The 17,413-nt window shown below is 45.3% G+C and overlaps 1 protein-coding gene across 1 annotated transcript in view; it reads left to right on the top strand.

The window, feature by feature from the left end:
• The window catches only part of IGF2R (insulin like growth factor 2 receptor), a 111,165-nt gene that overhangs the window by 67,487 nt on the left and 26,265 nt on the right, over positions 1-17,413 (top strand). Inside the window, exons 22-29 of the mRNA XM_057527505.1 lie at positions 11-206; positions 2,940-3,110; positions 3,947-4,090; positions 4,171-4,346; positions 4,609-4,696; positions 5,167-5,382; positions 12,450-12,580; positions 12,839-12,936. Of these exons, the coding sequence (XP_057383488.1) occupies positions 11-206; positions 2,940-3,110; positions 3,947-4,090; positions 4,171-4,346; positions 4,609-4,696; positions 5,167-5,382; positions 12,450-12,580; positions 12,839-12,936 (1,220 nt within the window). The remainder of the gene's footprint in view (positions 1-10; positions 207-2,939; positions 3,111-3,946; positions 4,091-4,170; positions 4,347-4,608; positions 4,697-5,166; positions 5,383-12,449; positions 12,581-12,838; positions 12,937-17,413) is intronic.

Here is a 17,413-nt window from a genome sequence, read left to right as displayed (position 1 = left end):
TGGCCTGCAGTTTAACGTGTGCGGCGCGATGCCCGTCTGCGGCACCTTGGATGGAAAGCCAGCTTCCGGCTGTGAGGCAGAGACCCAGACGGAAGAGCTGAAGAATCTGAAGCCAGGAAGGCTGGTGGGACTGGAGAAGAGCCTCCAGCTGTCCACCGAGGGCTTTATAACTCTGACCTACACGGGGCTTCCTTCCCACCCCAAAGGTGAGCTCACATCCCTGTGTTTGCAGCTAACCGGTGTCCTGGGGGTTCTGTGACTGTAAACCTTCCAGAGTGTAACGGGAGTGCCTGTAGACCCTGAGTCCTGGCCACCCTCCCCGCCTCTGAGCCCCACGTGCCCAGCCTCCGGCGTGTTCTCCCAGCCGCCTGAGTGCCTCCCGCGGCCGAGGGGTCCCGGCCACTAGGTTCTGCGGCGCCCACCCCCAGGCGTCCTCCACCAGCACCTCCAGTGGCTCCTCTGATAGGAATGTGTTCACTCGGCCCTTTGTGCTGTGTTTTTCAGGTATTAAAGAAGCGGTGGGTGAAGATAACAGAAGTTACTTTGTTTTTTCCTAAATTTCTTCCTTTCCGCCAATTCCTCTACTCAGTCTTTATTGTATCTTTAAATACAGTTTTGCATCTCCAGTGGGTTCACATTTCTACTCCTTCCTGCAGCTGTGACTGTAAACTGAAAGTTGCCATTTTTGGTGTCATAAGGGGCAAGGCCGAGTCTGAGGGCCTCGGGAGGACGGTGGTGGTGGAGTCACGGCTACCGTCGCGAATGCTGGCCGTGTGCGTGCCGGTCCCGTGTGCAGTGCTGTGTGCGCTTTGCGTCTCGTTTGCGCTCACACCCTCTGCTTGGCCACCTTCTTGCTTCACAGGGGACCAAGGCCCCGGAAGGCCCTGTGCCCTGGGCAGAGAGCCACGGGCTCAGCGCTGGGCAGAGCCAGGGCTGGCAGCCAGGTCTCTCGATCCTCATCCTGGCTCCGCCGACGGACACGTTTCTATTTTGCGTTGAGGATCGGAGGCCCCCAGAGGCGCAGTGACACACACAGCCCGTGAGCCGCAGGGCTGAGGTTGGAACCCACGTCTTCTGACTGCTAAACCTGTGCTCTTTGCACCACACCGGGATGGACTCGGGAGGGGGCAGTCGTGTGATGTGTGGGGCGGAAAATATGAGGGACGTCTGAGTCAATGTCAGAGGAACTTAGTATCCGGAAGGGAGCGGGAACGGCTCTGCCCTCCTGCACCCGTGACAGTCTGCGGTCATCGGCTCCTTTTGTGCATCACGCGCAAGCTGACACATCCATTAACACGATGGGAAGAGAACTCTTAGGGCGTCGAAGGAATGAGTTCAGGATTCCTGTGAAGGGGATTTAAGAATTGGGGTCTTCTTAACTTCAGGGACAGAAAACACGGGGCCTGGGGGCTGCTATCAGATCCTGGAAGGGTTGTCCTAGAAAGGGAGTTGGTCTTGTTCTGTATCATTTGTTGGGGAGCATTTGGACCACAGACTGAGATACTTTTAGTTGGTTAGGGAGAGCTTAGTAGAGCCGGGGGCGCGGTAATCCTTTGCTTTACAGGTGGAAAGTTCTTCAGCTCTTGGTCAAAACAGGTGCTCACTCGCTTCAGTATCCAGAAGGCAGCGTGCTTCATTCTTGTTTATAATTCTCCTGCTCTCCAGTTCCAGAGTGCTGTTTAAAAATAAAATAGATTAGGCATTTATATATAATTTTTTTATTTGCCCTAATCGTGTGGCTGAAAGCCGCTGACATTTATTCTGCTGAGTTTGAATCCAGGCGCCGGCAACCCCAGGGGCGCAGCACTTGTATAACCAGGCCTTAGAGCTGTGCTGCCCAGCCTTGCTCCTTACCCTCTTTTTGCCTCAGTTTCCTCCTGTATTAGCCGGGCATCTCTGGTCCCCTGTGAGGGTTAACGTGTCGATGACCCTAGGGTTTTTCCCCTAGTGCAGCCTCCGGCGCTCACCACCCAACCGTGGTCCCCTCCCTGCGGGAGCCTCCGCGTTGGCCGTCCTGCTTTGCGTCCTCCCCACCCCACCCCCGGGGCCTGTGTTCAGCTGGGCAGTCGGAGTGATGTTTTAAGTGTTGGGTGACATCTCTCCCAGCTCAGACCCCCCAGGGCTCCACGTGCGCCCAGAGTAGCAGCCAGCCCTGTCCAGTGGCCGAGGGACACCGGCTGCTCCTCTGACGGGGTCACCCGCCACTGTGCTCGCTCACTCCCGCTGACCTCCTGCTTCTGGAACTGTGGAGGCCCACTCTCTCCCATCCTCCCCACCTGAGCCTTCGTCCTTGCTGTTCTCTCTGCCCGCAGTGCTCTCCCCTCAAGACTGCCAGGCGGTTCATTTCTTCTCTTCACTTCTTCGGGGTGGGCTCAGACGGTACCTTCTCAGGGAGCCCGGCCACTGCGTTGGAAACCGCCATGCCTTGTCCCCACCACCCTTGGGGTTTCTTAGGCCCCGTCCCTGCTGCGTTTTCCTTCGTTTCCAACTGGTCTGTGAGGGGCTGCCTTTAGTTTGCTTACTACTTGGGCGCTGGACCGGAATGTCAGCTCCCAGTAGGGTGGGTTTTCTTGTTTCTTTCACTCCTGTGTGTAGTAGGAACTTAGTAAATATTGTCGAATAAACCCGTAAAGGAGAGTGACATTTTTCTAATGTTTGGATGGATAAACGGATATAGCATTTGCACACTTCCTGGAATGGAAGAATGCCAAGACACCAGGTTCACAGTGTAAACTGTCTTTACGTGGGTCACTGTCGCAGTGAACGTGGCCACTTTGTAGTTCAGATTGGGTCCCTGAACCAGACCTGGTGCTTCGACCTGATTGTCTCAGAGGGTGGCTTGGAGGCTCGTTCCCGGGCATGCTGTCCTGGTGCCACACGCGTGTACGGCTGCACTGTGATCGCTGTGGTTTCCTGCAGTTTGGTCTTCTTGTTCCCAGGGAGGGCTGATGCTTTCATCATCCGCTTCATCTGCAATGACGACGTTTACCCAGGGACCCCAAGATTCCTGCATCAAGACATTGACTCTGGCCTGGGGATCTGGGACACTTTCTTTGAGTTTGAAACTGCATTGGCCTGTGTACCGTCTCCGGTGGATTGCCAAGTCACGGGTGAGGCCGGGGCACCAGGAATTAAGAGGCCGGTCAAAAGCGTGTGTGCTCGTGTGTCAGTGTTTGTGTATTTGCCTGTGTGTGTGTCTGTGTGTGTGTGTGTGTGTGCACGTGTGTCTGTACCGTATGTTTTACTTTACAGGCAGCATGATATATGTGTTACATATTTTCTTTGAATAATATTAGAATTGTAAAGCTTGTCTTGAAGAGAATCTGGATACATAATTAATGGTTTTGAGCTATAGTTTGGGGTCAGAAGCTGGTTAAGAACGGAGAAGAAAACTAGGGGAAAAAAATCAAGTACACTGTCAGAGCTTCTTACAGTGTAAGAGAAGAAAAGAACAAGAGGATAAAGCTCCGTAAGGTGTACCTGGATGCTGAGCCGGGTCTGCAGCAGCCCTCATTCTTTGTGGTGGCCCCCAGCCTCACCTCCACACTCGTGGCGATTTGTTGTAATGGAGGTTTTGAGGGTCAGGACAGGTGTATGTTTCTGTAGGAGAAGCCTCTCGGCTTCCTGTGGATCTCCTCATTTCTCTGTTATGAATGTTTTTATTTTTTAAAAAATATTTATTTATTTATTTATTTATTTGGCTGTGCTGGGTCCTAGCTGTGCCAGGTGGGCTCCTTAGTTGCAGCATGCATGTGGGATCTAGTTCCCTGACCAGGGATCAAACCCGGGCCCCCTGCATTGGGAGCACCGGAGTCTTAACCGCTGCGCCACCAGGGAAGTCCCTGTTACGAATGTTAAGTTTGTGCATCCTTGGTCTTCGGGGTTGAAAGGCGGTGCCCAAAGCTGCCGGGAAGGCAGGGATTTCCAGCGTTTTCATGTGTTTCAGACCTCGCTGGGAACGAGTATGATCTGAGCGGCCTAAGCAAAGCCAAGAAGCCTTGGACTGCGGTTGACACCTCGGCTGATGGAAAAAGGAGAACCTTCTACTTGAGTGTCTGCAATCCTCTCCCGTACATTCCTGGCTGCCACGGTGAGTTCCGAGCATTGGACTCAAGTTCGTTCTGCCTGTCCTCCCACCCCCAAGTTCATCGGCTTTCCTGGCCCTTCCAGGCAGTGCAGTGGGGTCCTGCCTAGTGTCGGAAGACAACAGCTGGAACCTGGGCGTCGTGCAGGTCAGTCCTCAAGTTGCCGCCAACGGGTCCCTGAGCATCGTCTACGTCAACGGCGACAAGTGCGGGAACCAGCGCTTCTCCACCAGGATAACGCTCGAGTGCGCCCACACGACGGTGCGTGTCTGTCGCGCCTCATTCTCACGCCCCTCCAGTCTCCAGATCTTCTGTCTGATGTAGAACTTGCCTTAGTTTTCAGGGGTTTTAGGCCATCGATAGGGTTTGACTAGAATGTGCCGTTTCCCCCCAGATCTGATGTGTTTCATAAGTGCCATGTACTTTTCTTGTGGAGGTTAAAAGTTGGGTATTAGTTCTAGCTACCATTTGACTCATTTTTTTAATAAATGAGAACACAGTGAGCTGTTGGTTTCCGTTGTAGGGATCCCCGACCTTTCAGCTCCTGGACGACTGTGAGTATGTGTTTGTCTGGAGAACCGTGGAAGCCTGTCCCGTCGTCCGCGTGGAAGGTAAGACCCGGCCCTGCTCACTGATCCTGGTGAATGTGTGAAGTAGGGGGTGTTCTAACAGCATCTTAGATGTCAAACCCCGTGCATGACCATGAAACGTCTGTTAGTGGACGGACAGCTTCTTATCCTTGATTTTTTTTTACTCCACTCCATTGCTCACTTTGCCAGCTGCGTTTTCCTCACCTACCCAGACTGATGGACTCTCGGCATCTCACGCTTGAGAATATGAACGTGGGGTTTGGTTTTGTTTAAGTGGATCTTCATCCTGTGACCTAAGCTTTTCGAGAAAGCTGTTTGCCAGGCAGTTTGTCTTATGTATACAGACAAAAGGAGAGAACGTGGAAGTGATGTTTAATGCCTCTTTTAAGACAGTACTTAGCAGAAAAGTTGCAGAACTTTTAAAAGTTGCAGAACTTTTGCCTGAAGGTGTGAGTGTGTGTAATTGCCCTTCCCTTCTCGTGTTCTTGAAGGGGACAACTGTGAGGTGAGAGACCCAAGGCATGGCAACATGTATGACCTGAAGCCTCTTGGCCTAAATGACACCATCGTGAGCGCTGGCGAATACACCTATTACTTCCGGGTCTGTGGAAAGCTGTCCTCAGGTGTCTGCTCGACCGATGACAAGTCCAAAGTCATCTCATCCTGTCAGGCAAAGCGGGGACCCCAGGGATTTCAGAAAGTGGCAGGTACCATGGTTGTTTCTTCTCTTTTTGCAAAAGAATGGAATTCCACATTTAAGATGTTATGATTATATCTTATGATTTAAGATCTAAAGATTATAACTTTCCTGAGTAGGAGGAATGTCTGCTGTGTTCCTGTAAAACAGTGTGTGAGTGATGTTTTTTTTAAAAAAATCTTTATTGGAGTATAATTGCATCACAATACTGTGTTAGTTTCTGTTGTACAACAAAGTGAATCAGCCGTATGCATACATATATCCCCATATCCCCTCCCTCTTGAGCCTCCCTCCCACCCTCCCTATCCCATGTCTCTAGATCATTGCAAAGCTGATCTCCCTGTGCTATGCTGCTGCTTCCCACAAGCTAACTACTTTACATTCGATAGTGTATACATGTCAATGCTATTCTCACTTCACCCCAGCTTCTCCCTCCCCCACCACCCCATGTCCTCAAGTCCATTCTCTACGTCTACGTCTTTATTCCTGTCCTGCCACTAGGTTCATCAATACCATTTTTTTTTTTAAGAATCCATATATATGTGTTCCAGCATACAGTATTTGTTTTTCTCTTACTGACTTACTTCACTCTGTATGACAGACTCTAGGTCCATCCACCTCACTACAAATAACTCAGTTTCGTTTCTTTTTATGGCTGAGTAATATTCCATTGTATATATGTGCCACATCTTCTTTATCCATTCATCTGTCGATGGACACTTAGGTTGCTTCCACGTCCTGGGTATTGTAAATAGTGCTGCAATGAACACTGTGGTACATGACTCTTTTTGAATTATGGTTTTCTCAGGGTATATGCTCAGTAGTGGGATTGCTGGCTCATACGGTAGTTCTATTTTTAGTTTTTTAAGGAACCTCCATCCTGTTCTCCATAGTGGCTGTATCAATTTACATTCCCACGAACAGTGCAAGAGGGTTCCCTTTTCTCCACACCCTCTCCAGCATTTATCGTTTGTAGACTTTTTGATAACGGCCATTCTGACCAGTGTGAGGTGATACCTCATTGTAGTTTTGATTTGCATTTCTCTAATAATTAGTGATGTTGAACATCTTTTCATGTGCCTCTTGGCCATCTGTATGTCTTCTTTGGTGAAATGTCTATTTAGGTCTTCCACCCATTTTTTAATTGAATTGTTTGTTTTTTTGACATTGAGCTCCATGAGCTGTTTGTATGTTTTGGAGATTAATCCTTTGTCCGTTGTTTCATTTGCAAATATTTTCTCCCATTCTGAGGATTGTCTTTTCATCTTGTTTATGGTTTCCTTTGCTGTGCAAAAGCTTTTAAATTTCATTAGGTCCCATTGTTTATTTCTGTTTTTATTTCCACTACTCTAGGAGGTGGGTCAAAAAAGATCTTGCTGTGGTTTATGTCAAAGAGTATTTTTCCTGTGTTTTCCTCTAGGAGTTTTATAGTCTTACATTTAAGTCTTTAATCCGTTTAGAGTTTATTTTTGTGTATAGTGTTAGGGAGTGTTCTAATTTCATTCTTTTACCTGTAGCTGTCCAGTTTTCCCAGCACCACTTATTGAAGAGGCTGTCTTTTCTCCATCGTATGTTCTTGCCTCCTTTTTTTGTAAATTAGGTGACCATATGTGCATGGGTTTATCTCTGGGCTTTCTATCCTGTACCATTGATCTATATTTCTGGTTTTGTGCCAGTACCATACCATCTTGATTACTGTAGCTTTGTAGTATAGTTTGAAGTCAGGGAGCCTGATTCCTCCAGCTCCGTTTTTCTTTCTCAAGATTGCCTTGGCTATTTGGGGTCTTTTGTGTTTCCATACAAATTGTAAAATTTTTTGTTCTAATTCTGTGAAGAATGCCATTGGTAGCTTGATAGGGATTGCATTGAATCTGTAGATTGCTTTGGGTAGTATAGTCATTTCCACAATATTGATTCTTCCAATCCAAGAACATGGTATATTTATCCATCTGTTTATGTCATCTTTGATTTCTTTCATCAGTGTTTTACAGTTTTCTGAGTACAAGTCTTTCGCCTCCTTAGGTAGGTTTATTCCTAGGTATTTTATTCTTTTTGTTGTGATGGTAAATGGAATTGTTTCCTTAATTTCTCTTTCTGATTTTTCGTTGTTAGCGTATAGGAATGCAAGAGATTTCTGTGCATTAATTTTGTATCTTGCAACCTTACCAAATTCATTGATTAATTCTAGTAGTTTTCTGGTGGCATCTTTAGGATTTTCTATATTTAGTATCATGTCATTTGCAAACAGTGACAGTTTTACTTCTTCTTTTCCAATTTGTATTCCTTTTATTTCTTTTTCTTCTCTAATTGCCGTGGCTAGGACTTCCAAAACTATGTTGAATAAGAGTGCCGAGAGTGGACATCCGTGTCTTGTTCCTGATCTTAGTGGAAATGCTTTCAGTTTTTCACCATTGACGATGATGTTTGCTGTGGCTTTGTCACATATGGCCTTTATTACGTTGAGGTAGTTCCCCTCTATGCCCATTTTGTGGAGAATTTTTATCATAAATGGGTGTTGAATTTTGTCAAATTTTTTCTGCGTCTATTGAGATGATCATATGGTTTTCATTCCTTAGTTAATATGGTGTATCACATTGATTGATTTGCGTATATTGAAGAATCCTTGCATCCCTGGGATAAATCCCACTTGATCGTGTTGTATGATCCTTTTAATGTGTTGTTGGATTCTGTTTGCTAGTATTTTGTTGAGGATTTTTGCATCTATATTCATCAGTGATATTGGTCTATAATTTCCTTTTTGTGTGATATCTTTTTCTGGTTTTGGTATCAGGGTGATGGTGGCTTCATAGAATGAATTTGGGAGTGTTCCTCCCTCTGCAGTTTTTTGGAAGAGTTTGGGAAAGATCGGTGTTAGCTCGTCTCTAAATGTTTGATAGAATTCACCTGTGAAGCCATCTGGTCCTGGACTTTTGTTTGTTGGAAGATGTTTAATTGCAGTTTCAATTTCATTACTTGTGATAGGTCTGTTTATATATTTTCTAATTCTTCCTGGTTCAGTCTTGGAAAATTGTACCTTTCCAAGAATTTGTCCATTTCTTCATAGTTGTCCATTTTATTGGCATATAGTTGTTTGTAGTAGCCTCTTATAAGCCTTTGTATTTCTGCAGTGTCAGTTGTGATTTCTCCTTTTTCATTTCTAATTTTATTGATTTGCGTCCTTTCCCTTTTTTTCTTGATGAGTCTGGCTAAGGGTTTATCAATTTTGTTTATCTTCTCAAAGAACCAGCTTTTAGTTTTATTGATCTTTGCTGTTTTCTTTGTTTCTATTTCATTTATTTATGCTCTGATCTTTGTGATTTCTTTCCTTTACTGACTTTGGGTTTTCTTTGTTCTTCTTTCTCTAGTTGCTTTAGATGTAGGGTTAGATTGTTTATTTGAGATTTTTCTTGTTTCTTGAGGTGAGATTGAATTGCTGTGAACTTCCTTCTTAGAACTGCTTTTGCTGCATCCCATAGGGTCATTGTGTTTTTGTTCTTATTTGTTTCTATGTATTTTTTTATTTTTTCTTTGATTTCTTCAGTGATCTCTTGGTTATTTAGTAGCGCACTGTTCAGCCTCCATGTATTTGTGGTTTTCACAATTTTTTTCCTGTAATTGATTTCCAGTCTCATAGCGTTGTGGTCAGAAAAGGTACTTGATACAATTTCAATTTTCTTAAATTTTCTGAGGCTTGGTATGTGACCCAAGGTATGATCTATCCTGGAGAATGTTCTGTGTGCCCTTGAGAAGACAGTGTATTCTACCACTTTCGGGTGGAAAGGTCTATAAATATCAATTAAATCTATCTGGTCTATTGTGTCACTTAAAGCTTGTGTTTCCTTATTTATTTTCTGTTTGGATGATCTGTCCATTGGTGTAAGTGGGGTGTTAAAGTCCCCTACTATTATTGTGTTACTTTTGATTTCCCCTTTCATGGTTGTTAGCATTTGCTTTATGTGTTGAGGTGCTCCTATGTTGGGTGCATAAACATTTATAATTGCTATATCATCTTGGATTGATCCCTTGATCATTATGTAGTGTCCTTCCTTATCTCTTGTAACAGTCTTAAAGTCTATTTTATCTGATAGAAGTATTGCTACTCCAGCTTTCTTTTGATTTCCATTTGCATGGAATATCTTTTTCCATCCCTTCACTTCTAGTCTGTATGTGTCCCTAGGTCTGAAGTGGGTCTCTTGTAGACTGCATATATATGGGTCTTGTTTTTGTATCCATTCAGCCAGTCTATGTCTTTTGGTTGGGACATTTAGTCCATTTACATTCAAGGTTATTATCGATATGTATGTTCCCATTACCATTTTCTTAATTGTTTTGGGTTTGTTTTTGTGGGTCTTTTTCTTGTGTTTCCCGCCTAGAGAAGTTTCTTTAGCATTTGTTGTAAATCTGATTTGGTGGTGCTGGATTCTCTTAGCCTTTGCTTGTCTGAAAAGGTTTTGATTTCTCCATCGAATCTGAATGAGATCCTTGCGGGGTGGAGTAATCTTGGTTGTAGGTTTTCTTTTTCATCGCTTTAAGTATATCCTGCTACTCCCTTCTGGCCTGCAGAGTTTCTGCTGAAAAATCAGCTGATAACCCTATGGGGATTCCTTTGTATGTTACTTTTTGTTTTTCCCTTGCTGCTTTGAATATTTTTTCTTTGAATTTAATTTTTGTTAGTTTTATTAATATGTGTTTTGGTGTGTTTCTCCTAGGGTTTATCCTGTGTGGGACTCTGTGTGCTTTCTGGACTTGGGTGACTATTTCCTTTCCCATGTTTGTGAAGTTTTCCACTATAATCTCTTCAGATATTTTCTCAGAGCCTTTCTTTTTCTCTTCTTTTTCTGAGACCCCTATAATTCTAATGTTGTTGCTTTTAGTGTTGTCCCAGAGGTCTCTGAGATTGTCTCCAATTCTTTGCATTCTTTTTTCTTTATTCTGCTCCTCAGCAGTTATTTCCACCGTTTTGTCTTCCAGCTCACGTACTCGTTCTTCTGCCTCTGTTATTCTGTTATTGATTCCTTCTAGTGTATTTTTCATTTCACTTATTGTGTTGTTCATCTCTGTTTGTTTGTTCTTTAGTTCTTCTAGATCTTTCTTAAACATTTCTTGTATTTTCTCAATCCGTGCCTCCATTCTATTTCCAAGATTCTGGATCTTTACTATCATTACTCTGAATTCTTTTTCAGGTAGATTGCCTATTTGCTCCTCATTTATTTGATCTTGTAGGTTTTACCTTGCTCCTTCATCTGTGACATACTTTTTTGCCGTCTCTTTTTTTTTTTTTCCTTTTTTTAAACGAGTGGGATTGTGTTCCTGTCTTACTGGTTGTTTCCTGTCTTACTGGTTGTTTGGCCTGAGGCTTCCAACACGGGAGTTTGTAGGCTGTTGGGTAGAGCTGGGTCTTGGTGCTGAGATGAGGACCTCTGGGAGACCTCGCTCTGATGAATATTCCCTGGGGTCTGAAGTTCTCTGTTAGTCCAGTGGTTGAGATTCAGAGCTCCCACTGCCGGAGCTTTGGCCTGACTACCGGCTTGTGAACCAAGATCCTGCAAGCTGCGAGGGGTGGCAAAAAAAAAAAAAAAAAAAAGAACAATAACAAAGTAAAAAATACAGTTAGACTAGGAAACTAACAGATATGTTAGAAAAAATATAAAAATAAAAATATAGATGAAACAACAACTGGAAGGTAAAAAGGAACCACAATAGTAAAAAAAAAAAAAAAAAGGAGAAAAAAAAAGGTGGAAAAGGCCTCGGCTGTGGAGGGCGGGGCCTAAGCAGGGGCAAGGTTTGGGTGGTGGGCGGGGCCTATGCTTAGTACCCACAGGGCTGGAAAAGGCCCTGGGGGGTGTAGGGGGTGGGGCTCAGGCTCAAGGAACAGAAGGGGCCCAGACGTGCCTCCTGCCCCTGGTCTCATAGGGCGGGGGACCCCACCTGGGAGCCCAGCAGCCTTCCTGGGTTTGAGTGGGTGGGGCAAACACCCTTGCTCCTTTCCCGCTCCTCTGGTCCTGGAGAGCCACCTCTCTCCTGCCTCTGCTGTTCTCTCCTGGCCTCCCTCCTATGTCCCCAGGATTAACCCGGCCCGGAGGGGACCTCTGAGGGTGCAGGACCCGGTCCGGGAGCTGGGCAAACTTCCCCGGCCGATTGGGCAGGGGAAACGCTGGGCCTGCTCCTCGCTGATCCGAGCCCCTGGGGGTCCCTTCGGGCATGGGAACCCCTCCCCACCTCAGCCACCCCTCAGGGGCGCCGGTCCTGTCGGGTCTCCACTTCTCCAACCCCCTCAGTCCCCCACGTCCTACCAGTTTGCTCGGGGGTTCTTCCCGTCTCCTTAGGTGTCAGGGTCCCCCACCAGCGTCCAGCAGGCACTTAGCTGTGGGGAGATGCGAACTCTGCGTCTTCCCACAATGCTATCTTGGCTCCGCCCCCCGGCCCTCCCCCCCCACCCCCGCACGCCCAATGATGTTTCTGATTTCATTTGATTTTCGTCACCATGACATGTACTGATAAATGTTGTTAGCATTTATTTCATTCTTATTTAGCAATACTAGTTACCGATTCTGAGATCATATGTCTTCTTTTTATTCCAACTTTGGGACCCACTGGACTATTAATGGGTGTTCTGAGGTAGTACTTTCTAGAACTGAGACAAAGGGGACACATTTCATACAGGGTTGGGCTGTAAAATGTATAAGACAGGCTGTTGGTCCTCATGCTGTCTCAACAGCTGGGCAAGTGATGATAAGTTTAAGAATCTTTAAGAAAGAAGTTGAAGTAGCTGATGGGGTGAGTACATGGGCCTCCCTGAGGGGCTGTGAAGAGGAAGCGACATCCTCTGAGCTCATCAGGCCAGGGGTCTCTGTACGTCATTGATCCCGTGGTTAGTCTATAAGGTCGCAGCCTTGGGCGGGAGGAGGACTGATTCTAGTCTCTACAGTGTCACGTGACAGAGTTGGTGGTCCAGTGCCAGTAGGCCAGGCACACTTGGTCTTGTGATTGTTCAGCGTGTGTGATGCATCATGTCTGTGATGACCAGCCTGGGGCTTCCTGAACTGATTCTTGTTGAACTGGCTGCTTCTTGAGCAGGTCTCCTCACCCAGAAGCTGACCTATGAGAACGGGGTGTTGAAGATGAACTACACCGGTGGGGACACCTGCCATAAGGTGTACCAGCGCTCCACGACCATCATCTTCTACTGTGACCGCAGCACCCGGGCGGTGAGTGTGCTCGACGCAGCGGGGGGCCGCTTTGCCCTCACCCCTTTGCCTTTGTCTTTACAAAGTGAATCTGCTCTTAGGTCTCATAAAACTTCCTGGTTAGCTTAGTTTAAGTATCTTATTTACAGAAACTGTGTTTACACCTTGATCAGTCTGTGTAGAGTGTAATGAGCAGGCCCATCCCTTACTATTTGCATCCTTAAAGCACCGACTACCTGACTTGTCCCGTTTCACGGACACATTTCTCTACTTCCACAGCCGGTGTTTCTCCAGGAGACTTCTGACTGCTCCTACTTGTTTGAGTGGCACACGCAGTATGCCTGCCCGCCCTTCGACCTGACCGAGTGCTCATTCAAGTAAGTTGATGCAGGTGTTGACCCTGGGGCAGTCAGGTTTACTTGATAATATTTTGCTTTAATGGTTAGTGGCCGGGGGACTTCCCTGGTGGCGCAGTGGCTAAGACGCCACGCTCCCAATGCAGGGGGCCCGGGTTCGATCCCTGGTCAGGGAACTAGAGCCCACGTGCCGCAACTAAGAGTTCACATGCCACAACTAAGGAGCCCACGTGCAGCAACTAAGACCCGGCGCAACCAAATAAATAAATATTAAAAAAAAAAAAAAAAAGTTAGTGGCCGGGCGGGGGATGGGGGATTAGATTAGTCAGGTGATTTCTCTAAGCCTTAGTTCCTGAATGTTAAACTGAGGAGTTGGATTAGGGTAACTGCTAAATCCTTCACAACTTTCATGTTCTTTGATTACCTTGTGTTAAGGTACAGGGAAGTGACTGGCGTTGAAACAGGAAACCTTGTATGATTCATGGGTGTGAGTGGACTGGAGTGACCAGGGTGTCCCCTGGCCTCTGCCCCCCCCCGGATGCTTCCTGTGTCTGGTGAAAAAGACGTGGAGAGGGGGATGGTGGAGCTGCATGGGGGGTGGGGGTAGGGGAGAGCGCCAGGGGGTGACGCCCACCCTGCAGGTTCTCAGCTGCCATCGCTGGTTCCTTCGTTCTGTTACCCGTGGCTCAGGTAGGCTCCTGAAATGAGGTGGTTGGCAGCTCCTGAGATAAGGTGGAGGTCTTCACTGTGTGTGAATTTCAGCAGCGTCACCCTCAGAACTGTTAGAAAATACACATCTTGGATTCCATCCCTGGAGATTTTGGTTTCACGGGTCTACACATTTCTGGATATTTAAGGGACATACTGACGTTTCTGTTTCATGAGGACCCAGCCTGAAAAGAATCACTGAGTTACAGCATTCCGTCCTGGGGAAAAATTAATCATTTCCCTGTTTCCTTCCAGTTTTTATCTTTAATTGAAGAATCAGTTAAAATGAAAGCTTATGCGTGTATATTGTATGAATTCATAAGTGTAGAAAACTGTGTCAGATGAAGTAAGCTTCCCCCATCCCATCAGCCTCATCCCACTTTTTACCATGTCTTCTTGTAGTTCTGTCTGGAGCCTTCCATGACTCTAAATGATCAATATACCCGTGCTTGTCAACCTCAAATGGTATCAGTTGACTCTGTCTTCAGACACCAGAAATGTAATTCTGGTCTCTCTCCCCTCTACCCTGCCCCAGTTTCATTAGTTCCATTTTTATTTCCTCTTCTGGCTACCTTTAGAATATGGGATGATATACCCTAAGCTCTGTTTCTTGTTTCATCACCTTTAGACATCTCTTTACTTCCCACGAAGTAAGACGAGGGCCTCACACGCTGCCCCTCCCTCTGCTGCCCCCCCTCCCCCCCCCCACTGCCGCAGTGTCAGCACTGTTGCTGGTGCGTTGTCAAGGTTTACAACACGTGTATCCTGCTGGGTAACTCTAACGGTCTTATCTACTTTATTCAGAGGGTGGTTCTAAAGAATTAAAATCTAATAAGCGGCGTTTACAGTATTGCATAAACATCATTTGCTGCAAAATCACATGGTCTGATTGGGTCCACAGAGAAATGACATCATCTTGTGTCTCTTAGCTTCCTCTTACTGAAGGAAGATAGGCTTAGTGTTTAGGTCAGAAGATTCCCATTTGTTCTATTTCATAAGTTGCTCCAAAAATCATTGCACATTTAGTTTGCTTAATATTTGGAACATAGCTACCTCGATAGGTGTTAAATCTTGGCATTTTACGTTGTCTTTCTCTTTTATTGTTGACAGAATAATAATGCCTTCCCATTGTATCTCAGACTGTCAGGGTTCTTCACGATGCTGTGTCTACGGATAATCACCGTTCTTCTTCAGGAAGGTCTCAGTTCGGATTTGGGCCGTGTGTTTTCTGCTCTTTGATCAGAGCTCATTTTGGGATCACTCCTGGCTTGGATCCACTGCTTCTTGGATTTGATGTGCTTTGTTTTGGCTTCCTTTTTTGTTTTGTTAGAGTGCATCCTCCTGTACTTTGGAGAGGTTGGATGGGACAGAACCCATGCATTGTCTGAAAATGCCAGTAACTTGCTCTTAAATCTGATTGGCTGTAGTAGGGTTACAGATTCAAATTAATTTCCCCTCAGTTTTGAAGGCATTGTCCCATTTCCTACAAGAATTGTGTATGTTTGGTGGAAAAGTTTATTGCGCATCTTCTGTTTTCGTGTTTTTACTCCATTCTGGAATATTTTCTGAACTTTAAAAAATCTGCTATCCTTTGGAGATTTTTATTTTGAATTTCAAATAAGTCCTTCTAATCATCTCTGAGGATACTAATTATAATTTTCTTGTTTCTTTTTAAAAAATCTCATCATGCATTCCCTGAATTATAATTCATTTTCTTTTAACGGTTGCCTTAAACATGTATTTTTGATTTAATGGAAAGCTAAAGTTGGTAACTATACCCATCTCTCCAACAATAAAATAACATAGAACCTTGTAGCACCAACGCTCTCGCCCCATCTCCATGGTATTGTGGTCGAGTGCTTTTGTTCTGACTTGTTTTCTTACCTCTTGAATAAGTCATTATTGTGATTTTAAAAAAATATTCATTGGTTGCTTGACTATATAAATTTCTTCTTTTGAAGAGGAAAAGAAATGTCTCTATTTCTTTGGCTTACTCTTCCTCTTTGCATTTTGACTTAATCCTCTTCTTTAAGTACTCTGTTTAGTATAATGCTATGCATAGTGCTGGTTTGCAAACTGTTTGCTTCTGGTCTCTGATGGGGTGAAGAGCTGTGTCACCTTGCACTAGAGACAGCGAAGGAACCATTGTCCGTTACTGGTTCATCTTGTGGCGCTGGCTCCTTCCATGGTTGCCGACTGGTCCTGGGTACAAATCGCACTGTGAGTCACACTGCTTGGTGGTTCGAACAGAGACTCTGTCGAGTTAAATCTTGGTCTTTACTTGAAAAGGCTTAGTTTTATTGTCACTAGCTTGGTACAGAATTCCAGGTGAATACTTTTTTTGTGTGTGTCAGCACTTTGAAGGTAATCTACCATCTTCTGGTGCTTAGTATTGCTGTTAGAGAATCTGCCCCCGTCCGTCCCAGTTTCATTCCTTTGTAGATAACCTACCTTTTCTGTATATTTTCTCTTGTGTTTGTTCTGCAGTCTTAGTCTGATTTGTTAGGTATGGCTTTGTTATTTATGTTGCTTGGAAGTTGATGCTTTCTAAACTAAAGATGAATGTCTGTTATTCACTTAGGAATATTTGCAGTGATTGTATATTTGAAGGTTGCCTCTAACCTATTCTGTCTCTTTTCTTCTGGGACTTGTATTAATCATATCTTAGGCTTTCCTATTCTATCCCCCATGTCTTTTATTTATTATTTTTTTTAATTTTAAAAAAATTTATTTTTTTCAATTATTTTTGGCTGTGTTGCATCTTTGTTGCTGCGCGTGAGCTTTCTCTAGTTGTGGCGAGCGGGGGCTACTCTTCGTTGCGGTGCACGGGCTTCTCATTGCAGCGGCTTCTCTTGTTGCAGAGCATGGGCTCTAGGCATGCGGGCTCAGTAGTTGTGGCGCATGGGCTTAGTTGCTCCGTGGCATGTGGGATCTTCCTGGACCGGGGCTTGAACCCCTGTCCCCTGCATTGGCAGGTGGATTCTTAACCACTGTGCCACCAGGGAATCCCTCACCATGTCTTCAAGTATCTTATTTATCTGTTTCTGGACTGTATTCTGTTTCCTTAGACCTATTTCCAACTTAATGATTCTCTTATCATCTGATTTAATTTGCTGTTTTGACTGTTCCCTTTTTAATTTTCATGACTGTCCTTTTCATGCTAGGAGTTCTATTTGGTACTCTTTCTTTTTTAAAACTTATTTTAGAAACAGTTTTTTTTTTTTTTTTAATTTAAAAAATTATTTATTTTGGCTGCGTCGGGTCTTAGCTGCGGCACGCGGGATCTTCGTTGCGGCATGCAGGCTTCTCTCCAGTTGTGGCACTCGGGCTCAGTAGTTGCGGCGTGCAGGCTTAGTTGCCCCACGAGGCATGTGGGATATTAGTTCCCCAACCAGGGATCGAACCCACGTCCCCTGCATTGGAAGGTGGATTCTTAACCACTGGACCACCAGGATAGTCCCTGTTGGTACTCTAATTCATCATTTCTTTCCTCCATTCTACCCCCCTTCTTTTATTATAGTTTCAATTTCTTCTTTTAGGTCTTTAACCATTTACAATAAGTCTCTATCAGATGGTCCATTATAGGAAGTTCCTGAGGACCTGCTTTTGCAAATACCTGTGTCTCCCACATAGGCCGGTGTTAACGCCAGCTCCATCCTTTCGCTCTCATCCCATTTATGGTCCATCAACTTTCAAAATACCTGGAGTTCTCTCTTCCGGAAGCACCTCCCTGCCCTGGTTCAGGCCGTCTTCATCTCGCCCCTGCATCTCCGCAGTGGCCCCTCAGTGG

The sequence above is a fragment of the Balaenoptera acutorostrata genome, chromosome 14, assembly GCF_949987535.1.
Source record: "Balaenoptera acutorostrata chromosome 14, mBalAcu1.1, whole genome shotgun sequence".
NCBI lineage: Eukaryota > Metazoa > Chordata > Mammalia > Artiodactyla > Balaenopteridae > Balaenoptera > Balaenoptera acutorostrata.
The sequence above is the reverse complement of the archived record's forward strand: the minus strand, read 5'-3'. Positions and strand labels throughout refer to the sequence as shown.